A 26,235-nucleotide genomic window follows, 5' to 3' on the forward strand; every position below is an offset into this window, starting at 1 on the left:
CTGAAATAATCCAAGGCTATTGGCCCTGACAACTTTCTGGCAATAATACTGAAAACTTTTGCTCCAGAGCTAGTTGCACCCTATCATGTGGTTCCAGTACAGTCATAATATTGTTACGGACCGAGCAATGTAGAAAATCACCCAGGCATGTCTTGTTCACAAAAAAAAAGACGTATCCAATTTGGCCAACTACTGACCCATCAGTCTATTCTCAATCATCAGCAAAGTAATAAGAGGTATTATAGATGGTGCAATCAAGCATCACTTGCTCAACAATAATATGTTCATTGATGCCAATTTTGGGTTCTGCTTGAGCTGATTCCTTGAGACACCATTGGGTCCAGAGTTAATTTCAAGAACCCCCAGGGCAACTCCCTCCCTACTATATACCATTTTACTGCCATCTCTAATGGGTCTGACATCAGTGTTCCCTCTAATTTTCTTAGCTGCTGCACAGGCCTCTGAGGCCCCTGTGCAGCAGCGACTTCCAAAACTAGAAGTCAAACCTGCAGTCACCATGCGTGCAATATTACAGCTTAGACAGAAGGCTATCCATCATGTCAGTGTGAGGTTATCGCGTAGCAATTTCACTGGACCAATCAGAATTCAAGGGATTATGTTCTGAAGACATATGTTCAAAACCCATCATGGCAGATGGTGAAATGTGAATTCAATAATAGTGTGGAATAAAAAAAAGGTAGCACAATGGCAACCAGTTTGACTCTCATTAAAATGCAGTTGGTTCGTTACCATCCTTCAGAGAAGGAAATCTGCCATCATTACCTGATCTGGCTGACATATGGCTCCAGATCCACAACAATGTGGATAATTCACTCTTAAATGAAGACAGAAAGTTTAGAGAAACGCAACAGGTTTGGCAGCACTTGTGGAGAGAGGAACAGAGATAAAGTTTCAACTCTAGGTATGACTCTTCTTCAGAGTGTGAGTTAGGACTTGAAACATTAATTTGTTCTCTCTGCTTTGTTTCTCTACCACTTCCTGTTTTTTATTCCAGTTTCCCGAATCCACAGTGCTTTGCATTTATTTGGTTGACTCTTAACTGTTCCCTGGGCAATTAGGGATGCACAATAAATGCTGTCCTAAACAACAATGGCCATATCCTGTGAATGAGCAAAAACAAAAATCTGAGATGGTGGTGGTGGTGTCTGGGATATGGTCATATTCATGAAATCCTATTTCACAGACAAGGTCAGTCAGTTGCTTGACTAGTCTGTGGGGACACCTCTCAGGTTTGGAACAAGCCCTCAGACATGAAATGAGGTGTCAACCCATTGAAGCTACGACACAAGACTACTTGAATTCCAAGCAACATAAGCAGCAAATGATACACAGGGTAGTGATTCCCAACTAATGGATCAGGTCTAAGCTCTACACTCCTGTAATATCCAGTTTTGAATGATGGCATCTGCCTGAATGTGGAAAATTATGCTGGTATATCCAGAACATAAAAAAGGTAGGCTATAACCAACCCAGCCAGTTACCATCCAATCAGTCTGCTCTCTATCATCGGTAAAGTGATAAAATGTGTCATCAACAGAGCCATCAAGCAGCACTTGCTTAGCAATAACTGCTCCCTGATGTTTAGTTTGTTTTTTGCCAGAGTCACTGAGCTCTTGAACTAATCATCACCTTCATTCAGTAATGAGCAACAGGGCTGAACTCCAGACAGTAGGTAAAAGTGACTGCCCTTGACATCAAGGCCATACTTGACTGATTGTGGCAATGGGAAACAAAGGGAAAATTCTCCATTGGTTGTTGTCATACCTGGCACAAAAGGAAGATGGTTGTGATTTTTGGAGACCAGTTATCTCAGCTCCAGGATATTTTTGCAGGAGATCCTCCGGTGAATTTCTGAGGCCCAACTATCTATCTCCTTCCATCAGTGGGTCAGAAGTGGAGATGTTTGCTGATGATTAGACAATGTTCAACACCATTTACAACTTGTCTGATACTGAAGCAGTCCGATTATAAATGCAACAAGAACTGAACTATATCCAAGTCTAGGATGATGAGATGCAACTAATATTTGCACCACTTATGTGCCAGGCTATTACCTTCTCCAACAGGCAAGAATTCAACCATCTCCCTTGATGTCCAAAGGCATTATATGCACTGTATCTCCAATTGTTAATATCTTTGGGGTTACCAGGTTCACCAGAAACTGAACGAGATTAGCCAGCTAAATATAATGTTTACAAGAGCACGTCAGTGGCTAAGAATCCTGCAGCGAGCAACTCACGTCCTGTGTTTCCAAACCTTGCATACCAACTATAAGGCAGACAGCAGGAATGTGATGGAATGCTCCCTGGATGGGTGCACCTCCAAAACAGCCCCTCAAATGGTACCACTCCTCAGACATTCAGTCCTTCCACCTCCCATGCACAGTGGCAACAGTGTGTACCATCTTCCAGATGCACTACAGATATTCACCATATTTCATTAATAGCACTTTCCAAACCCATGACTGTTGCCATCAAGAAGGACAAAAGCAACACATATATGGGAACACCACCACCTGTATGTTCCACTCCAAGCTACTCATCATCCAGACTTTCAAATATATCACCATTCGTCCATTGTCACTGCACTGTGACTGTAGCGGTTCAAGAAGGTAGCTCACCTCCACCTTCTCGAGAACAACTAATTAGGGGCTAAATATGTTGGCCCAGCCAGCAACACCCACATCACCTGAATGAATTAAAATAAACTTTCCTTTGAGATCCAAAGCAATTCTCCCACCTAAGTCCATATTTTGATAAATGTTTCTAATAAGGTATTTTCATTCAAGAATTTGCATTTTAAAGTAGAGATAAGGTAGATTTGCAGCTTGAGCTCTATAAAAGTAACATATTTTTGAAAGTGGTCAGAAAGTCATTTGGAGTAGTGAACTACAGACATCATTTTCAGAAAAGAATGTGGCTTCCAGTACATAGAAAGATACCTTTGTTGTGAAATGATGAAGTATAACAAAGTTGAACTTTTATGACAACAGGAAAACAGAGCAGTGCTTACTGATAATATGAGTTCAGTTCAGAATCATGTTGCACTTTAGAAGATCAGTTTTATATCAGCAGAAGTTTAATTTGTGAAGTCTTAAAAGTGTTTATCTATGGGAGTTAATGGAGAAACTTTCATGACCTCTGACCCAAAAGGGTCATCATGGCTGGGAAGAGTCAATTAAGTGAGAAGTTAAAGAGTTTAAGACATGAATGTTCCTACACTGGGATTCAGGAACTAAAATGAATCTTTCATTTTGCTTATTATTTTAAGATCTTTCTATAGGTTTATATGTATACAGCTCTTTTCTTTATTCTGTGTGATAAAATTCTGTTCTTTAACAAAAGAACACTGGAAGCTTTATGTGAATATGTTCATTGACTAACCATGACAGGAACCAAACTGCAAAATTGAAAATTATGCTTTGTTAAGTCACTCTGGGATCTGACTTGCCTAGTATCAATCAGCTGGGATCATAACAATATTACATCATCATACTGGACAGCGCTTAGTGCAGTCCTCAGCATTAACCCTTTCAGAGCCTAACACTTGATACAACGATAACTACCCCTGGTTCGAGATATGGGGGACTACTCTTATGAAAATAGATTGGAGATGTTGGGACTATTTTGTGGGAACACTTAATCAAATGCAGTTAGTGACTGACAGTGAGACTGAACATCAGTCACTGGGTCCTGAGAATCACAACCCTGCCCCTTGCTTCCAATACCCACCCAGCCCGTCTTCTCCCAATGAACCCAGTTCCTGGAAAGCACGAGCCCCATACCATCCGCACCTCACAAATCACATATTTTGTTCCTGGATCCTTGAACTTCAGAGCTGCTCTTCAGCCAACCAAGTCCTCCTGCTGAATTCAGGAGTGAGGGTAGGAACTGCCAGTCTTCTGATTAACTGCAGCTCCTGGTGAGCAATACCTCTACACTTGGGTAACTAATCCCTGACGAAGACATATCAGTGTCTCCAGAACTGCCTGATTGCCAGAGGATTGTGCAATCCTTCCTTAGAAGCATTGCAGGTCTCTCACTGGCTCCCTGGTCAACAAGCAAGACCAATATTGTCAATTATCAGTTCTGAGGAAGGGTCACTGGACCTGAAACATTAACTCTGATTTTGTCTACACTGATGCTGCCATACCTGCTGAGCTTTGCCAGCAACTTCTGTTTTTGTTCCTGATTTCCAGCATCACAGTTCTTTCAGTTTTTATTGTCAATTCCAGCCACAGAGAGGGAGACAGAAACAGCTGCTGCTGTGAAGAGCAGAGAAAACAATCATTTTTTGTGTCAGAAATGAAGCAGGATAGCGGGAAGACTGATTCTGTGTTCAAAGAACGGAGTTCCCAAGAAAATGTCAAGGCATTTAAGGAACAGGGAGTTGCCAAAGTGGCCTCATTGGTGTAAATTGATTTGGGGATGCTCAGAAGAAGTGGAATGATTTCTGAAGGCCATTGGAAGCCTTAACCTGGCACTGGGTCCTGGTGAAAGTAAAAAAGAACTTGGATCTTCGTCTCTTAGCATTATTATCTGCTGAAAGTGTGGTGTACAGTAAAAACATATCATAAAGAATATTTTGGTTAGCTTTTCTTTAGTTTGTTTCTTAGTTACTTGTTATGTAGTGTTTCTTTCTATGGTGATTTTAGTTTGTGTTTTAGATTAAATATCTTAAAATGTGAAATCCTGTCCTTTGACTATTTCCATTGGTTGTGTTTCTATTTTAAGTCATCGACCTGTTCAGGGAATGTAACACATCACTATAAAGATCTAATGGCTTTCATATGTGTTTCTTGCATCCTAGTCTGATGAGTGCAAGATGAAAAGCTTCAACTTCTTGCCTTCTGTGAACAACACGTTGTAATGATAACCAGATTTTTAAATCAATGGTATACCATCCATAATGACTGCCAGCCTGTGTAATATCTAATTCTGTGACCCTCTGATGTGAATAACAACAGAACTTATACAATATTTCAGTTCAGAACTATTTATGAATTATAAAGGAAATTATTTGACAAATCATAAATCCAGGCTTGGTGAAGTAAATTTTGAAATTTCTGTATTTAGAATCATGGTACTTTAACAGTCCATTTTACTTGCAATTACTAAACAAATCATCGTGGAAATTATGTTTCCCGCAGTGGGTTTGAAGGCAGGGGCAGGCAAAATCCAGTGTGTGGCTTTATCACACTCATCTAACTCACCTATCCACTCTGAAGAGTTTCAAACAGGGGGATGCAATGGAGGTGGCAAGGTAAACACTGAATGGCCTACCTGTGCTTGAAACTACTGAGGCCCTTAAGTGGCTAATTAAATATCATTTAATGCCAACATCCCACTGTTTTTGGTAGCTTATCTGCATTGGGTGGAGGCCCACAGCATTCAGGGAGCCTGGCATCTTTAGATAGACAGGCTGGCAATTGACATAAATCTGAGGGAAACAAATGTTGCATGGTGCCATGGTCATTGCAGGTACCTTCCTGTCCAAGTCACCTCCCCCTTTAACCCTTCTCCTGAATTCTTAAACCCATATCCTCTCCCCACCTAACCTGTTCACCAAGACCTCCAACACCTGACTTAACTGCATTCCTGGGCACAGTAGGACTATCTGTAATCCCAGAGTGGCTATTCACTCCAAGATGGCAGTCATGATAGATTTGCTGGCCAGTCTGATTGATAATCATTAAGGAGACATTCAAATCATCCTCTGCAAACACTCCATGGTGACAGAATGTCAATATCTCTTGAGATAAGGTTTATTTTATCCTCTTTGTAGTGATCTGCTTTGCCTGAGGATCTCAGTTTCACTCACAATATGGCTGGCTTTCTCTAGAGTTAGGTTTCCTTTCAACTGTAACACATTTCACAGAAACTCATCAGTATTGCTTATGATATGGTCTCTTATGAATTCTGATTTTAAATCAGTATGGTCTCATCTTCTCACTATCTGGTCGAGATCATTAATGAAATCCTCAATATATACAAGTGGGTGCTGCACTCTAATTAACCCACTCTTCAGAGGGTTGGTGCAGACTAGATGGGCTGAATGGCCTGTTTCCATACTGTTGGTATTCTATGATAATTATTCTGCAGTAATGGCTATTCTTCTGCACAGCACATTGCCATTGCACTGGCGGGTTTACACACATGTGGTGGCTCTAACTGATGTTCTCCCTCTTTCACAGCTATTACAGATATTTCTCCTGCACTTCCCAACTGTAACAAGAGGTTTTTGCATGCTTCAAAGCATTCCCTGAATTCTACTTATCTCCCAAATGAATTCCTATATTGGAAAATAATCATGTAAGTATTTAAATTGTTTAATACTTATCTGATTTATTGGTTTATTTTGTGATTTCTGCATCCCTGGAAGAATGTTCTGGCACTAACACTGAAGACTTTGCTCTAGAACTATAGACAACCATAGCTAAACTTTCCAGAGTAGCTACACTAGCATTTATCTGACAATCTGGAAAATTACCAAGTGTATCTTGTTGACAAAAAGCAGGGCAAATGCAACCTAGCCAACTGCAGCTTTATCAGTTTAATTCCAGTCCTCAGCAAAGAGATGGAAGGAGTCATCGGCAGTGCTATTAAGCGACATATATACACTCATATTTAGTTTGGAGTCTGAAGGAGCAACTAGCTCCTGACCTCATTCCAGCGTTGATCCTAGCATGGATAAAACAGTTGAGCTCCACCTTCTTCAGAATGATCAAAGATGGGAAATAAATGTTGTCCGAGCCAGTGATGTCTACATTCCCTGCCAATATCCTCAGTATCTGATGACCTCAGAACTCAACTTGGACTTGGGACGGGTCTATCAACCATTATCTCAAAATGTATCTTGTACCTCTGCCTTGGACGTTCAATTTTTTAATGTTCCTAAGTGCTCTCAGTCATGTCTCAAATGCTTTATGTTGCTTTCTGAATTTTTCTTCAGTGTCAAATGTTGCCACAAGTTTCTTTATGGATTTTGATTTCAACAACAGGGAATCTAGCCATCACTAATTGACTCTCAATGGTATTACTACTGCTGGTAATACACCCCCCACCCCATTACTATCCTGGGGGCTGCCACTGACCAGAAACTGAACTGGACTAACCATATAAGTAGGAGTTGGTGGAGTTGTGGATAGTGCGGAAGGATGTTGCAGGTCACAGAGGGACATAGATAAGCTGCAGAGCTGGGCTGAGAGGTGGCAAATGGAGTTTAATGCGGAAAAATGTGAGGTGATTCACTTTGGAAGGAGTAACAGGAATACAGAGTACTGAGCTAATGGTAAGATTCTTGGTAGTGTGGATGAGCAGAAAGATCTCGGTGTCCATGTGCATAGATCACTGAAAGTTGCCACCCAGGTTGATAGCGTTGTTAAGAAGGCGTACAGTATGTTAGGTTTTATTGGTAGAGGGATTGAGTTTCGGAGCCATGAGGTCATGTTGCAGCTGTACAAAACTCTGGTGCGGCCGCACTTGGAGTATTGCGTACAGTTCTGGTCACCGCATTATAGGAAGGATGCGGAAGCATTGGAAAGGGTGCAGAGGAGATTTACCAGGATGTTGCCTGGTATGGAGGGAAGGTCTTATGAGGAAAGGCTGAGGGTCTTGAGGCTGTTTTCGTTAGAGAGAAGAAGGTTAAGAGGTGACTTGATAGAGACATACAAGATGATCAGAGGATTAGATAGGGTGGACAGTGGGAGCCTTTTTCCTCGGATGGTGATGGCTAGCACGAGGGGACATAGCTTTAAATTGAGGGGTGATAGATATAGGACAGATGTCAGAGGTAGGTTCTTTACTCAGAGAGTAGTAAGGGCGTGGAATGCCCTGCCTGCAAAAATAGTAGACTCGCCCACTTTAAGGGCATTTAAATGGTCATTGGATAAACATATGGATGATAATGGAATAGTTTAGGTTAGATGGGCTTCAGATTGGTTTCACAGGTCGGCGCAACATCGAGGGCCGAAGGGCCTGTACTGCGCTGTAATGTTCTATGTTCAATGTTCTACATTGCTGCAGATGCTGCAATCTGCACTGGAAACAAAATATGCTGGAAATCACAGCAGGTCAAGCAGCATCCATGGAGAGAGAGCAAGCTAACGTTTCAGGTCTAAATGACTCTTCATCAGAGCTGATGTGAAACGTGGAGGGGACAGCCTTTATGCAGTAGTGGGGGAATGGAGTGCTGGGGCAAAGGGTGCTGATAGTGCGGATTAAGTGATCGGAATGGGAGAATGGCAGAACAGTGATGTGTCTAACTGCCAAACTAGAAAGAACAAATGTCCCATTGGAGTGAGGGGAGGGGAGAGGAGCCATGGTGACAGAGAATGCAACAAGTAAAGCTAAGAGAAAGGGAAGAAATAGGTTCACAATCTGAAGTTGTTAAACCCAATATTAAGTCCAGAAGGTCGTCATCCAAGGGCTTAAATAGTCTTTCTAGGTGAAGCAACATTTCACCTGCATCTCCTCCAATCTGGTCTATTGCATTGACTGTACCCAATGTGGCCTACTGTACATTGAGAAACCAAATGCAGACTGGTGACCACTTTGCGGAACACCTCTGGTCCGTATGCAAGCATGACCCTGACCTTCCTGTAGCTGGTAATTTTAACAGTGTCCTGCTCACATACCCATTTGTCTGTTCTCAGCATGCTGCAATGATCCAGCAAATTGCAGCGCAAACTGGAGTAACATCTCATCTTCAGACTAGGCACTTTACAACCTTCTGGACTTAATATTGAGTTCACCAACTTCAGATTGTAAACCCATTTCTGGACTTTCTTTTAGCTTTACTTATTGCATTCTCTGTCACCATATACCGTCTCCCCTTCCTGCCTTCCAGTGGGACCATCTGTTATTTCCAGTCTGGCAGTTAGACACACTATTGTTCTGCCATTCTCACATTCCAATCACTTAATCTGAACTATCAGCATCCTTTCTCTCCCAGCACTCCATCCCGCACTATTGCATAAATGGTGGCTCATGCATACTTCACATCAGCACTGATAAAGAGTCATCTAGATTCGAAATGTTAGCTCGCTCTCTCTCCACAGACACTGCCTGACCCGCTGTGATTTCCAGTATTTTTTGGAGTAGGCCTGAGGCTATGAATCGTTAATGAGCAATTCACCTCCTGACTCTAGGAAGCCTGTCCACCATTTACAAGGCACAAATTAAGACTGTAATTTGATCAGACAATGCAATTCCAAAAACACTTAGAAGCTTGATGCTGTCAGACAAAGCAGGCTTCTCGACTGTAATCACATCCACAAACATTCATTACATTCACATCACTGTTCAGTTGCAACATTGTGTGCCATTTACGAGACACAGTGCAGAAATTTGCCAAGGCTCCTTAGACATCACCTTCCAAACCCACAATCATTCCCATTGAGAAGGATAAGGGCAGAAGATACATGGAAACACTACCACCTACTAGTTCCCCTTCAAGCCAGGATTTGAGGAGATGAAGGTAAGATAAGCTAGAAAGGGTCGGCCTTTAGAAGATATGGAAATAAATAAATGAACAACTCTATTACCTGACCAAGTGCAATGAATACCACATTAAATTTACTTCTACATTCCACTAGAATAATGTCACACTGTTTATCCATGTGTGACTGAAGGGACATATTTCTGGAAAAAACAACAAATTGATGCAGTTTCGAATATGTGACTAACGTACTCAGTCATTTGGATGAAACTACAAACTGCTGTGAATCTCTGTACTTTCAACAGAAAATCAAATTATGGCTCCTGTGATTTCAGTGAGTATTGATTGAGGTTTGAAAGAGTTAATGTTTGGAACCGTGTAAATAGCACTTCCCATTAAATTATAAGTGAGATGACTGAGAGACTTGGAGGTAGGGGTGCAAGCGGAGAATGATTATCACTTCTACAGAGAAAGACATGGTTATGTAGAGGTCTCTACAGTTGCTTATTGTACACTAAACCAGTTGTATCAACAATTGACTAATCTCTCTGAAGCTAGACAAACCAGCATGCAATAATAAGCACATCTTTACTCAGCAAAAAGACAAATACATCACATATTTACAATAATTCTTCCAGATATACTTAGCTGTTTTTCCTGATCTGGTGAGATTCAAACATTAAAATGGACTTCCATTTTATCTTCAAAACTAGATTTCTGGATAAACTCGGCTATATTACTGATGTGGCAAAATTTGAACCTTATCTTCAAAATTGGACTAACATTTTACTTCTTATGAAGAAATATTGCCTGCAATGAATCTTCAAACTAACATTCTATATCAGAAAAAAACTGTTGGCTAGACACAGTTGCCATAGTTACAAGATGATGAAACTCCATTTTCCATATATTAATTCCAGAGACTTAAACAGGGAGGTACTATAGTGTGTGTCAAGCAGCAAAAATGATTCATGTGTCACATTATGCTTAAAATAAAAGAAGAAAAATATACTTTAAAACGTCTTGCATGTATGTTTTTATTATTTCTCTGCACACCACATTAGCTAAATTTTTTGTTGATGCTTTATTTTATAATTTTCAAATGACTTGCTACTTTCAAAGAAACCAAAGACTATCTATGTTGGCCAGCATCTACCCACCAGTTAGCTAAGCTGATGTCATCTATAGCAAAACCACAGAAAACAAAATTGAATGTTTAAATGTCAGAACTCACGACTAACAGTCTTTTATAATTAATGCTGTTCAGAAAATGCAAAGATTGAAAAGACTGCTGAGCCATTTCTGAAAAGTTATTCTCGTGGAAAGCTTTTAAACATGAAAAGAGTGACATTCTCTATCCTCCCACTCAATCGAGCTGCTGACATATAACATTTTAAATTCTTAATCATCTTTGGATGGCTTAAATTAGAGCCTTCTCTCTGAAGGTTTTGCTTCCCCAATTTTGCTGGGCCAATGAGTAATATTGTAAACAATGTTTTCGCACCCACCTATTTTTAATTATTTTTACTGACCAGGGCTTAGAAGTGAAGCACTGGTGTTTTAGTAGACCACTCTAATTTATTGTACTTTCTATCTGGCTTTACTTCCAATATAACCATTCAGGTATCATGCAGGCGAGTAGCTGTAAGCTAGAACGAGCTGTAAAACCAAAGGAAAGTTCATATTATCTGCTTTGTTTCAAAATATCTGACTTCTGGCAGCCCTGATATTGACAATAAAAGCTCTGATAATTTCTGACTTCTCTCACAGTTAACTATGCAGGTCAACTATGTATTTGCTCTTGATGATAATGTGACAAAGATTTTCAGAAACTCATGCAACAACATCTTACATTTTTATGACAGTTGTAAGCTACAGAAAGCAATCTGCAGGCCACTAATAGGAGGAATGGAATGCTGAATCAGGGGAGGAATGTTAGGAGGAGAGACGGAGGGCTTAGATGAAAATCACATTTGGAGAATGTTATTAAGAGTAGTGCAAAACAGTAAAACAAAACAAAGAACTTTGGAGGCTGGAGATCTGAAACAAAAACCACAGTTGCTGGAAAATCTCTGCAGGTCTGGCAGCATCTGTGACAGGAAGACAGACTTAATGTTTTGAATCCAGTGACTGTTCATCAGAACATCAGTTTTGGAACCTCAAATGCTTGTTAGCTGTTTAATTGTCCACCATTAGAACATAAGATACAGGAGCAGAATTAGGCTAATGGCCCATCACACCTGCTCTACCATTCGATCATGACTGATATGTTTCTCAAGCCCATTCTTCTGCCTTCTCCCTATAACCCTTGATCTCCTTACCAAACAAGAATCTATCTACCTCTATCTTAAATATACTCAATGACTTGGCCTGCAAATCCTTCTGCAGCAATGAGTTCCAGAGATTAACCACCCTCTGGCTGAAGAAATTCATCCTAGTCTCAGTTCTAAAGAGTTGACCCTTCACTCTGAGGTTGTGTCCTCATAACTTGTCTCTCCGTCTAGAGGAAATGTCTTCTCCACATTCATTCTATCCAGACATCTCAGTATTCAGTAAGTTTCAATCAGACTCAACTTATCCTTCTAAACTCTCATTGAGTACGGACTCAGAGCCCGCAACCGCTCCTCATATGACAAGTCCTTCATCCACAGGATCATTCCTGTAAACCTCAATTCGACCCCTTCCAATGCCAGCATGTTCTTTCTTAGGTAGCGGGCCCAAAAGTGCACACAATATTCCAAATGTGGTCTGACCAGAGCCTCAGCAGTACATCTTCGCTCTTGTATTCTAGCCCTGTTGAAATGGATTCACACATAGGCCAGAGCAGGAAAGGAAGCCAGATTTCCTTCCCTAAAAAGCTAGTGAACCAGTTGGATTTTTATGACAACCAATATGGCTACCATTAATCTTCCCTTTAATTCCAGAAATTTAAGAAAAATTCAAACTAAAATTTCATCATCTGGCATTGTGAATTCAAACCAATGTTCCCAGAATGTGAGGTCGGTGTTCTCAATTACTAGTCTGTTGAAATTTCTACCACGCCCTGGAATTGATAGGATCATATCTAAATAAAAACCTGGGTGAATTTTGTAGCTGCTGGTAGAATATTAAAATGAACCAAGTGTCCAGTCTGTGTTTTGCCACCCAGTTCCCCCCCTTGCCTTGACCTGTCAACGAACCCAGTACTGATCTTTGTGGCACACACCACTTGTCACAGGCCTCCAGACTGAAAAGCAACTCTCTGTCCCCTAACTTCAAGCTGATTTTGTATCCAATTGGCTAGCTCTCCTGGATCTCATGTGATCTAACCTTGCTAACCAGTCTACCAAGCGTAACTTGGTCAAATGTTTTGCTGAAGTCCACATAGACAATGTCTAGTGCTCGGCTTTCGCCATTCTTCGTCACCTCTTCAAAAGACTCAATTAAGTTAATGAGGCATGATTTCTGACACACAAAGCAATGATGACTATCCCTAGTCAGTCCTTGACTTTCCAAATGCATGTAAAACCTCTCCCTCAGAGTCCCCGCCAACAACTTTCCCACTGCTGATGTAAGGCTCACCGGTCTATAGTTCACTGGCTTTTCCTTACAGCCTTTCTTATATAATGGCACCACACTAGCCAACTTCCAGTCTTCCTGCACTTCACCCTTGGCTATCAATGTTACAAATATCTCAGCAAGGGACCCAGCAATCTTTTCCCTAGCTTCCCACAAGGTTCTGAGAAACACCTAATCAGGTCCCAGCGATTTATCTACCTTTGTATGTATTAAGACCTCCAATACCTCCTCTTCTGTAATATAAACTCGTTTTAATACATCACTACTTATTTCCCCAAGTACCCCAGCTGTACCCCAGCTTCCATGTTGATCAGAGTCATTATGGTAGTTTTAGTTTATAGCCAACCCATCAGGGCATTTGACTTGGGACCAGAAAGAGAAAAGGTAGGTTAATTTAGAACATGAGAACCACAATGAATTACAGGGCAATGAACTGTATACACAATATTAATGCAGAAGTAGTGTTTTGGTCATAAACATCTATCTAAACTGTTTATGTTTAGCTGAAGGAAATTATGAATCATTTGAAGGGAAGCTGAGGAAGTAATTAGTACATTCAAAGTATATGTAAGTTTATATGACATCTGGAAATTATGTACTAAAATATGACAATAAGAGAAATGAGGGAACCAAAAAGTTTGAATTGCTGGTTTGTCTTTCTTTGGAGATACTTTTCTGTTTATGGACAAATAGGTGTTGTAGCACCATAAGTGGAGGTTTATAGGGTTGGACAGTGTAGGAAAGGTAATAAGAATGACATAGAATTAACCGTGGTATATGACATGATAAGGTTTGCTACAGATATAACTTATTTGAAAGGAAGATGTTTTGAGATGAGAGTGAATACTGAAATGATTGCAAATTGTGATCCATGTTGCTTTTGGCTATATTTTCAGATTTTGGCACCAAGAATGTTAATATCTATTTTGGAGTTTATTAATAATATAAACATTTTTCCACATGTCATGTATCAGTATGTTATGAACTTCAAGTCAGTACTTTGAAATCAGACAAAAGACAATTAAAATGGCACATGCAACTCGTGGCTATTAATATTTCAACAACCTTGCATCTTAAGTAAATACCCCATTATGTATTCAAGAGGCGACTAGATATAGCACTTGGGGCGAATGGGATCAAAGGTTATGGGGAAAAAGTAGGATTAGGCTATTGAATCGAACAATCAGCCATGATCGTGAAGAATGGCAGAGCAAGCTCGGAGGACCGAATGGCCTCCTCCTGCTCCTGTCTTCTTTGTTTCTATGCTTCTATTAAATATGGACATGCACTGCCTTCTGGAGAATTTCACATCCATTGGTTTAAGAATGTATCAGCAACAAATGAGCTTTATGTTCCCCTCTCTGTTTCACCTGGATAACAGGGTATATTGAATCTTAATGTGCATAAGACAAATAGGAATCAATCCTATCATTGTCTAATATATTATGATGGTTCATTCATCAGAACTAGACTGGTTCAATTGCAAATGACAACAAAGGATGATTGGAATCAATAGGCAATTGTTTGGGGAAAAAACAAGGGGCTTGAAAGTGATGAGGGAACTATTTTGATTATCTTCTTTTAAAATCAGCAAAAAAAAAACTGCTTGCAGACAGAAAGAACTTCACCAAAAGCCATTAAACTAGCTACAAGTCATCCAAAGAGTAAAGGGTCTATTCCTGCCTTGGCTGCAATTATTGCAGCTCCAGGTGGGACAATAGAGTTGGTCCATCAGACTGGTAAATCAGTGCAGCAGCATGTCAGTTGGCACAGTGACCTCGATCTGCACGAGTTGGCATGACTGTAGGTCTGGAAAGTTATAGAATAGAGGGAACTAGTGGAAAATTTATTGCATTCAGAGTAACCCTTAATTGTAGTATTAAGTAGTGGATATGAAAACAAAGGGAGAACGTTGTGCTAACAAATTATATTTTCACATGGGAGGAAACCTTAAATAACAAAAAAGCTGCCAGCTGACATAACGAATACTTCCCGTCTGAGATTTTCACCCCTTTAAAATGACAATCTTTACAGGCATAAGAAGCAAAATATAGTTACACTAATAATTAGGTTGTGTTGAAATCACTCACATAGCAAAACTTTACTCCTTAACAAACCCCTGGTGTGATAGTAAAATTATGTATATTTTAAAAATAACTAACGGTCCTTCTCGAGTAAGTGGCACAACTTCCAAGAAGAGGGCATGTGGAGAACCTTTTAGTTAATGAACTACATGATGATTTAAATCACAATGAAGTTAATACAAAGTTGTTTTGGCTCTCTGCACTTAGTAACGAAAGAATGCTTGCCAAACTGGACCACTTTCAATAACGCTTACTTTCACTCACCAATTGTAGGTTAGACTTTTCTGCTAATGAAATAAGGTTCTTGCATTACAGCTAACAGCTTTCAATCATTGAAAAAGCTTTGTAAATTAATTTGCTGAAATAACTAATGGAAAAAAAAAATGAAATTGTGAGACAGCAGATTTTGCATCAGTAATAAAATTGCTGCTTTATAATAAGACACATTCCAGATCTACTTTTCAGATTAGGTATACAGTCATGAAAATATTTGATGTGTTATTTTAGCTGAATGCAGCATCTGATATCATTCAAACATCACAAAATTTCTTTAATCTGTTGCATCTTTATTTTCAAAAACAACAGTTTTGTTCTGTTGTAAAATAGTACTGTTAACACAGAATTGCCATGACCAAAATATAATACCGTGATCCCTGTACAGGCTGATAACTTTTTAAACATATGAATTTTCCAGTTACTAACTCAAAGGATCCCATTAGATAATACTATGTTTTAACAAACATGCACCAATCAACACAGACTAAACACTGAATTGAAACCAAAAAATGCTGGAGAAATGCAGCTGACCTGATAGCATCTGCGGAGAGAGAAATTGAGTAAATACTTTTGATACAAAGTCTCTTTTTCAGAACCCAATTGTAGAACATTGCTTTTAAAAATTAAAAATTATTTAATATGTAACCAAAATGCAAAACTACAAGAAAGGTATAAATACAAAGTATTGCAGATACTGGTAATCTGAAGTATGAACAGAAACTGGTCGGGAAACTGAACAGTGACTGTGTAGAGAGAAACAGAGTTAATGATTTGAGTCCAATAAGACTCTTCAGAAAAGAGATATTTTGGAATCAAAATATTAAATCTGTTTCTCTCTACACAGAAGTTGCCAGACCTGCTGAATGTTCCTCCCCTAACATATCCAAAAACCCCATAACACATCAATTATATGGTTCTCTCAAAAAACTTAAGCTTCTCCTGACTTAAGCAGGATTTTCTTCTCTCCCTCCAACACCAAGGTGAAACTTAATTCTCATAAAAGGCCATGAGTCTTTGGAAGTCTTTTCTTCAAGAAGTGGTAGAAGCAGCAACCTTGAATATTTTTAAGCCAGAATTAGATAGGTTCTTGATAAGTATGGGGGTGAAAGGTTATTGGGGATAGATAGGAATGTGAAGCAATCAGACCAGCCATGATCTCACAGAGTCACAGAGCAGGTTTGAAGGAATGAATGTACTACTCCACGCATGATTCATATGCTGTTCGTTCAATCTCCTAGGCAGAATCTAATGGATTTACTACAGCAAAGTATCCTCTGGAAACTATGGTTTTGACTCTCCAAAATCCTTTCTTCAAACAAGGGTTCTATTCTCACCAGAGATAGTAGGAACTGCAGATGCTGGAGAATCTGAGATAACAAGGTGTAGAGCTGGATGAACACAGCAGGCCAAGCAGCATCAGAGGAGCAGGAACGCTGACGTTTCGGGCCGAGACGTCTAGGCCCGAAATGTCAGTCTTCCTGCTCCTCTGATGCTGCTTGGCCTGCTGTGTTCATCCAGCTCTACATCTTCTTTTCTCATCAGCAGTCCACTTGATGACTAACCCAAAAGCAGTCCCTTTTCTTGGGCCTGACGTAGCTGCACTTACTTTTCATTTCTCACCCAAATTCTTACATGACTATGCCTGACACTTCATAAGTCTATGAGCCATGAACAGTTTCTTCTTTGCGTCAACAGTTTACATTTTGACTTGAGTTTGAGTAAGTTCCAATTTATGTTGTTATCTATATAACAAGCAGATCATAAGGGTTTGTCTCCAGGTAGATTTAGGAAAAGGTTCCACCCCCTTTCCAAACCAGTCCATTTACTTTGAATTAAAGGAGATAGTTTAAAACATAACCATCATATAAAGTCTAACATTCATAATATCACCTCCTTAATATACAAAAGTCATTATTGTAATGACTTTTCTACATTATAAAAATAAAAGAGGGTTGATCAGCAATTTATCCACTACGTAACAAGATTAACTGGTTATTCATCGTACTATTATATGTGTAGTCTTGCTGTGCATAAATTATTTATCAGATCTATAAACATGAAAAAAGTGATTATACATTGAAAATACATAATTGACTTTGAAGCAGCTAGTGATATCTTGAGGGTGTGAAATGCATTTTACAATGTAAATTGTTTATTTGTATTCTTAAATTATGTTTAAATCTCATAGGATTAGCATCATAAAGCAGCAATGTGTAAGAAGTTGATTAGATCTTGGTTAATGAGTTATTCAAACAGCGCCTCCCAAAGAGCATTTCACATTGAGAAAGTAGAAATGAATTTGGAAATTCCTTAAGCATCCACTCTGTTATGTTAAAATGACAGCTGGGCTTACTGCAGGAGACTTCCACTAAGGATGTTTGTGGCCAATTTAATTGGCAGGACAACTGACCCTATTATAGTTAAGAAGAGCTCACCAGAATGTCAAAATCAAGAAATTGGCTTCCTGCATAACAAAACTATAAATAGATAAATAACATACAGGCACAACTTAAGTCAGTATGGAAGTGCTGGCAACGGAAGACATAGTGAGAGACAGTGATCCTCTTAATCTTGTACAGTATTAATCAGGTTCAAAGAAATTACTGGTCAGAGGAGTTACACTAGTTCACTAACAGGGGAACATGTAACTTCTTTAGTTATCTTCAATGCTACAAATTCATCATAAAACAAGTTAGGGCCCTCTTCTATCCGCCTCCCACTCTCTCCCTATTTATTTCAAAACTCCCTTCCCCTCCCCCTTTTCTGATGAAGGGTCTAGGCCCGAAACGTCAGCCTCTCTGCTCCTGTGATGCTGCTTGGCCTGCTGTGTTCATCCAGCCCTGCACCTTGTTGTCTCGGATTCTCCAGCATCTGCAGTTCCTACTATCTCTAATTCAGTGGGGATCATTTTGTTATTTCATGTACTGTTAACAAAATAATTCAACCTGTTGAATTACATTCGTTAAATAGGCCACCTTCTCCCACTTTGGAAATTACAGTATCCAGTTCAAATAATAAAAGTATTAACTTTAAAATGGGTCTCATGCTATTATAGAAATAGCATCTGGCTGTAAAATAGTAAGCATCTAATCATAAGACGATAAGCAAAATACTGAAATACTGGAGATCTTGATTTGAAGAAGAGTCACATTGGTCTTGAGATGTTAACTCTGTTTCTCTCTCTATAGATGCTGCCAGACCTGCTGAGCTTTACCAGCAATTTCTGTTTTTATTGCCTGATCATGAGAGACTAGCATGCACATACAAAAATACTATTGATGCCAAACTTGACAGAATATTTAACATCTGCAACTGTTCAATATAAACAAAACAGAAATAGTATTCAATAGAATCAGAACTACATTCAAACACAGTTAAGTCTTCAACCTTTTTCACTGCTGTACTTTCACATTTAATTAAGATAGCCATGAATCACTCTTAAAAAGTGAGAACACTTACATGTGTGGTCCAAGTGTTGCAGTTTTGACTATAACTATTACCAATATGACAATAGTTAAAACAAGTGAGGAAAATGACACCTAAACAGATAACAAAAAGGAAGTAAATTGCTGTTTATTCAATAATCTTATGTCAAACTAACAAGCTAATCTCCACAACACATCAAAATAGAAGAAAATTAACACCAGAAGAGAATTTTTAATCCAAAACAAAGGATCCCAAATTTACATTGAAGGACTAACTTGATCCTAAAATCCAGGATGTCCTATCATTTGTATCTATCATAGCACTGTAACTTGTAACTAGTTGCTAACATGCAATAAATTACTTTTTAAAAACACATAGTCTCTTCCATTTAGACCAATAAGTGGCTTTCCTCTACCACACTAGACCAAGCAGGTCTATTAGATGGTGACAGCAAACCTACCATATAGTGAGGTGCAGATACAGTTTAGCTGTACATGCAGAAGCAGGGCATTTGACATAATGCAAGAAGATACGTGAACTAGTTGGCCCACTTCTGTTTTTTACATTTTTCAAGAATTCAATTGCTACTTCAAAAGCTTTTGGGCCTAATATTTTTCACATCTGTTGGACTTTCTGGAGACTGGTTAATTTCAGTACTTCATGGATTTTTCTGTGGCTTAATTACAAGATGAAATTAATTCATCTTCCGTGACTTGTCTGAAATAAAGTATTTGGATTTATATAGTGCCTTTCGTTGACTTGAAATCCAAACAATTTTGCAATCTGAAATGCTGTGAATGCAGTTAATTAGTTACCAAATAGGGAAATGCAGTAACACATTTGTACAGAATAAGGTTCCACAAATAGCAATGGGGTGAATAAACAAGCTGAATTTAAAAAGTACAGAGATCATCTTAAAAAGGGATAAGCAGGACAAAGAAATGTAGAAAAATACGAGGCTAACACAAAAAAAATCTCAGAAATACAATAATCATAACAACGGATGACCAAAAGTAGAATCACAGAGAAACATTTTAAGGAATGTTTTAAGGACCTGACAGCTATGGAGGTTGAAAAGTTGAATAAGGGAATACTAGACCATAGATGCTCAACTCTAAAACAACTAATGTTGCAACTAAAATCATGGGTACATGTGACATCAAAATGAGAGGGCTGCAAAAATCACACAGAATAAGGAGCTACAGGAGTTAAGAGAGTCGTGGGGCCATGAATTGACTTGAAAAGAACATAGAACAGTCCAGCACAGCAGAGGCCCTTCGGCCAACAATGTTGTGCCAGCCTATTATCCTACTCTAAGATCAAACTAACTTGCATACCTTTCATTTCACTATCATCCATGTGCCTACCTAAGAGTCGCTTAAAATGTCCTTAATGTATCTGACTCTACTACCACCACTGGCAGAAGGATCCGAATGTTAAAATCAAAGTGATTTGGTTGGTCACTTAGCAAGGTCAGGGATGATGGAATTTGATGCGAGTTAGAATATTATTAGCAAAAGTTTAGATTTGGGATCAATCCATATGGCAGTTTATCTAGTGGACAAAACCCAAAGCACAACTGGGGAACAGCATCCAATAGGTGTCCTGATGTACACGGTCATACACAAAAATGAATTGTCATTCATGCTTAATTACATCACGAGCAAACGAGATGCAAATCATCTCTGGAGGTCACTCAAAGACTGGGGTATTAAATTGCACCTGATGGTCCGGAGACCAAGAGAAGCATGGCAGCTAGTTGTTGAATGGATGCTAGCTTAAGGGCATAGAAATATTGATGGGTGATTGACCTGAGTTGATCACACCCCAACACATGATATTATTGAGAATGATCGTGTATTCTTTGGATGGGACAAGCAGCTCATTGAGCCAATGATGTGTAAACTATCATGGGCAATGGTGGTAACCAGGAGGTAACATTTAAAATCAAATAATGGTAAAATTCTTTGAAAAGCTTTTGAACAGGTGAATACAAAAGATGAAAGAGGGATATTCAGATTGGAAGGTAGCGATGCTGGTGAAAAAGGGTCCTGTTAAACCTGGTGAATGGCAGAAGTTGATGCCTGATGTATGGAGGAACAAACATGGCATATTTGTATAACAAAGTGTATAGTTTACAGACACATCATCATTTCAGGACTGTTGCCATCACGATAGAGAATGTTTGCAAACTTGATGACTCGGGCCTCTAGAAGATCATCCCAGACACAGCATGTCATTTCCTTGAGGGCAGTTCCAGATCCAGACATACCAGTGATGAATTGTTTGGATATACATGATCAGTTGTAGAGTGTGGCCTCTTCATAGAACATTTTGTTTTATTCCTGGACAGGATGTGGGGTTTGCTAGACAGGCAAGGTTTTATTTCACATCATGAATTATGATTGAGAAGTATATAGTGAGCTGTGTTTGTGAACCATTGTGGTAGCAGTGGTTGGGAATACCCACAGAATGGCTAGGAAGGGAACTCCAGTATTTTGCCCCAGGTACAGTGAGGAGATGGAATGTAGTTTCCAGTCAGTTGCTTGGAGAGGAAGTTGTCGGTGGTGGGGTTCCCGTGTATCTGCTGCCCTTGTTCTTGGTAGAGTTGCAGGTTTGGAACAGGTTGTCTAAAGAGGCCTTGGTAAGTTGCTGCAGTGCATTTTTAGATGGTACAAACTGCTGCCACTGTGCATCGGTAGAATAGAAAGTACATGTTGAAGTTGGTAGATGTGATGCCAATCAAACAGGCTGCTTTGTCCTGATGTTGTCAAGCTTCATGAATGTTTTTTTGAAGTTGCACACAGCTAGGAAAGTGGAGCATATTACATCACAACCTGGCATACGCATTGTAGGTGGTGGGCTGACTTTGAGGAGTCAGAGCCATGACTCAATGGCCTTCATGGCCATCAACATTTTGTTTCAACTCCATATGGTTATCTTTGGCACACAGCAGAAGGTGATGTTTGTGCTTGGAGGCTGCACAGTACCCAAACTGACATTACTTGAAGGGTCAACTTGGTCATTGCAACCTGCGAATGTTGGACTGAAGATGCTCACATACCCCTGAATGAGTGTGTGAGCCTGAGAATGTGTATGCTGGACAAGATGTGATATGGATCCAGAAGAACAGGCTCTGAGAACAGCCAATGGCGCTTACGTATGATACATTGCTGTGTCATGTCATTCTGAGAATCTTCATTGCTGGTCTTATTCAAGCAAAACACTAACTTGTAAAACAAGACTCGCAGTTCACAGGAGAAGTTTGTGACGCAAATTCTATCAGCGATACTAGCCAAAATATATGATGGAAGCTAACTTGGGTGGATCGATACACTGTTATCTTGAAAAACAGGCAATGGCACAACTGCAAATGTGTAGGTCTGCAAGATATTCTGATCATTAGTGAAACTCCCTGGCCAGGCTTTCATTAACTTTGAGGGAGCTTGCCTCTCTCTGTGTGGACTGGAAGAAGCAGGAAATCCAAAAGCGGATGTGGTGGAGCCACCAACCAGCACTAGGTACATATCTGTACAAATTGACATATTGGTTTCTAAGAGCAGAATGTGTGCAAGTACATTCACATCAAGTTTTTCCACAACGAGGTCTTCAAAGCAAGGGTGCAGTTGCCTCTGGACAGATAAAAGTATGTTTCACCAACACCATCAGCCTGGTGATCTGACTCAAACAAACTCTTTAGTGGGACTCTGAGCCTCACAGCTGTGGAAATGTGGATTTTCTTGCCGGTGATTCCACTGTCAACAATGAATAGCACAGAACTTGAAGAAAGTATTTAAGTTGTGATTTTTTTCTAATTTAACCTTCTTTTCCCCCCCTTACCAACCTGTTCAGAGATGTTATTACACACCTCTAGAGCAGGTGGGCTTGAACCCAGGTCTCTTGGTTCAGGGCTAGGGACATTATCTCTGCACCACAAGAGAGGTCATGAATTTGAGTGATCGAGAAATCTGTAAATGGAATGTGCTGATTCCAATAAAACATCATCAAGCTCCTCATCCCATTCATTGAATAAAAGCAGCTGCATTGACATAATTCATCCTCCAGGATAACTGTTACCTTAAGAACTATAGCTATAAAATAGTTGTTTTAATCTGGAAGAAAATGATGGTTGCTCAGGAAATGTTTATAATGCACCTGCATAAACAGTATTACAACTGTCTTGGTAAGGAAGGGAGTTATGCTGGTCTTGTTAGATGAGTGTAAAACATTCTGGTGCTTCTAGTTAAGTGGAAGTTGCAATACAGAGAGTCTTAACAACACAAGATGCACGAATCTCATTTAAGAGTGAAACTAAGGCTTGGGAGTATTCTGGCTTGAAGGATGCCAGGGTACATGACCTGAATCTGGCTACATACCTCTGCATCATTAGACATGGTAGGTGAGGATGAATGAGTTGTAGCCAAGGTAGGACCACTTAGCTCTCTTTCCACTCTTCATCCTCATTGAGTGGCAAACTGTGATGCCCATCTGACAGCAAGAGGTTACCCTCGAAGAGGGCTATTGGGCGGTGTTAGAGATCCTCAGGGCTTTCATCTGACTGCATTTCATTCCAAAATCAACCAAGTCTGACAGTCGAGAACCTATGGCCTGGTAACCATCATGCAGAGAGAGCTTGCTATGTTGAAGCAGCTGATATTGATGCAGTAACTATAGATTTGCTTAATATGATGGGGCAGTAATTCACTTTCTATCCTAATATCATTCGAATACATTGTGAGCAGCAAGTTCTATAGAAGTCACAACACCTCCTGCCTTTCTGAATTATGAAGAAGGTTTGTCTTGATCACTTTTCACAGGAGAAAACACTAATGAGTAAAGGCAAGGTTAGAATCATGCATCAAAATGTAGCTTAAGTTCTACTGCCAATGATCAAATGAATTGTCTGGATCCTCCCTAATCCTAGTGCATAGCTGCCAGAGTTTCTGCTGTTATCAGAAAGTAATCCTGTCAGTATGCATGTATCTGTGCAGCAAAAACTCCCTAATTTCTTTTGATGGCAGATGTGGAAGCATTCCAAAGCTGCCACCATACCAGCAGGTTATGAAAAGTGTTTGGGTGAAAACCTCTATCTTCAGCACAACCACAAAAATCAACAGTGCAATGGAAAACTAAAAGAGCTGTGGATGTTGGAAAATCAGAAACAAAAACAGAAGTTGCTGGAGAAACTCAGCAGTTCTGGCAGCATCTGTTGAAAGTTAATGTTTTGGGCCTATTGATCCTTCTTCAGAACTGATGGTTGCTAGGAAAAGCTTGTGTTTATTCAGAAGGAAAAAGGACCGGGGAGGGAGGAGAATAAACAATAGATGGAGATAGAATCCAAAGAGGGAGAAACACAATTGGACTGACAAAAGAGTGGCTAAAGGTCAGTCTGGGGGAAAGAATAGCTGGTAATGGGGCCTTTGAGTAACTGATAATGGGTTGTGAGTGGTAGCAGCCCATGTAATGACAAGGCTTGGTCTGTGGGAGTTGGGGTAGGGACATAAGAGAACATGTCTCAAGCCTTAAAATTGTTCAACTTGATATTAAGTCCACAAGACTGCAGAGTTCCCAAGTGTAAAATGAGGTGCTGTTAGTCCAGCTTGCACTCAGCTTCATGAGGCACTGCAGCAAGCCTGAGACAAGATGCTGGCCAGGGAACACATTGGTGTGTTGAAGTAGCAGGCAACTGGAACCTCAGTCTTTTTTGAGGACAGAATGTGAGTGTTCTGCAATGTGATCACCTAGTCTATGCTTCATTTTCCCAATGTCGAGGAGACCACATTGTGAGCAGTGAATGCAGATTGGTGCAACAATGGCTCTGCCCAGATGAGAACTGGGCTCCCAGCTACCATAGGGCGATAAAGTTTGGTACACTGATACCTAATATTGAAGTTCAAGGTTTTCTTTTACTAGAGTACAGATTACAGCAGTGAATAAATTACCCACACAAAAAAAAAACTTTAACTATTGGGAGTTAAAGTTCAAAGTTAAAACAATAATCACCTTTCCTAAATTAGCAATGTTGCGATACAAGGACAATGGAAGAGTAAGCAGAATGGTTGTTAGCATAATTACAAAGTGTCTGTCAGCTAATATGCTTCCAGGACCCACTGAAAAAGATAAACAAAGTGTTAGAATTTAATTTTACTGAGATTTTCTGACCTGATAATTCACAATACTCTACTTATTTACGTATTTACATGGCAACAACATTTATGTTGAGTTGAATTTCATGTAATAATGGGCCAAATCTTCTGGTCTCTGAATCATTGGCGTTTTGGATGTATGGCTGAAGATGCACATCTGGACCTATGGAAAATCTGCTGTGCAGAGCTCCATGGGAATTGATTGGGAACTTTTACTTTCCCAACTCTAAGCTAGTTCTGACTTACATACCTGGACAGTAACCTGTAACATATTTGAAAAGTCCTTGTCTAATTCCTAAGTACCTGAATACCCATCCTCCAACTGTGTCCACCTTGGCCAAACCCTCTGACTGTGTCCCCCAATTAACCCATTATCTCTCCAACCCACCCCAACCAGACCTGACCACCCTACTACCCAGCTTCCCCACTGACGTTCTGCCTCTCCCCGATTCAACTCTACGTATTTCCCAAAACTCATAGCCCCCAACATCTAACTGGCCCACACACTCTGATTGATGTGACAACTGCTCCTGATCCATGTACCCACTTCAACCAGCTGCCACCTTACCATCCTACTACCCTACTTTGCCAAGGTTCCACCTTACCCAGCTGCCACCCACTAAGTGACTAACTTCACCCACTCACCTACTTCATTCACTCACCCTACCCCTTACACAACTACATATTCATCTGTCTACTCACCCACACAATGAAATGCTGTTCAATGTCCCAAAACATTTCAGTGCAGTCGTGTATGCTCACCGGAATACAGCAGCTAACACTGTAAAAGGCTCATCTTCCTTTGGTGGTACAGCATTAAGAAGAAGAACTCCAATTTCAGGTGTGGTCCACGTGGCTGAAGAAAGCCAGGACCAGAAGTCCCAACCCAAAATGCAGTTATAGTGGTCAAAAAGAGGAGTAGAATTCTAATTTGATGGTGATTTGCATTATTAGGAAGATTTCAGTGAGGGTGTTCTGATTGAACTTCTAGCTCCTAATTACACTATACCCTTTAGCCTCACTAGCTATGATAATTAGAAAACTGGTTACTTGACCACTTTGACTTCCACATGAAAACACAATTGAAGTTACCAGGTTAAAGAAAGATGAAAAATTATTGCTATCCATGTATTGAAAGATGGTAAGTTAAAGTTGTCTTTCTCCATATCATTAGCCTAGATGATCCACGCAGTGGCAATCATGATGAGATTGCTGCTGCAATTGAAAATCCAGTCTCTTCCCCACCTCCACCACCACCCCCCCCCCCCCCCCCCCCCCCCCCCCCC

The 26,235-nt window shown here is 40.0% G+C and overlaps 1 protein-coding gene across 2 annotated transcripts in view; it reads right to left on the reverse strand.

Moving 5' to 3' along the window:
• The window catches only part of slc38a11 (solute carrier family 38 member 11), a 72,600-nt gene that overhangs the window by 23,202 nt on the left and 23,163 nt on the right, over positions 1-26,235 (reverse strand). For both annotated transcript variants that reach the window (XM_048598989.1, XM_048598988.1), the window contains exons 6-7: positions 24,807-24,913; positions 18,837-18,916 (exon numbers count right to left, since the gene is read on the reverse strand). In XM_048598989.1, coding sequence (XP_048454946.1) covers positions 18,837-18,916; positions 24,807-24,913 — 187 coding nt within the window. The remainder of the gene's footprint in view (positions 1-18,836; positions 18,917-24,806; positions 24,914-26,235) is intronic.

Source organism: Rhincodon typus, chromosome 7 (genome assembly GCF_021869965.1).
Source record: "Rhincodon typus isolate 14 chromosome 7, sRhiTyp1.1, whole genome shotgun sequence".
Lineage (NCBI taxonomy): Eukaryota > Metazoa > Chordata > Chondrichthyes > Orectolobiformes > Rhincodontidae > Rhincodon > Rhincodon typus.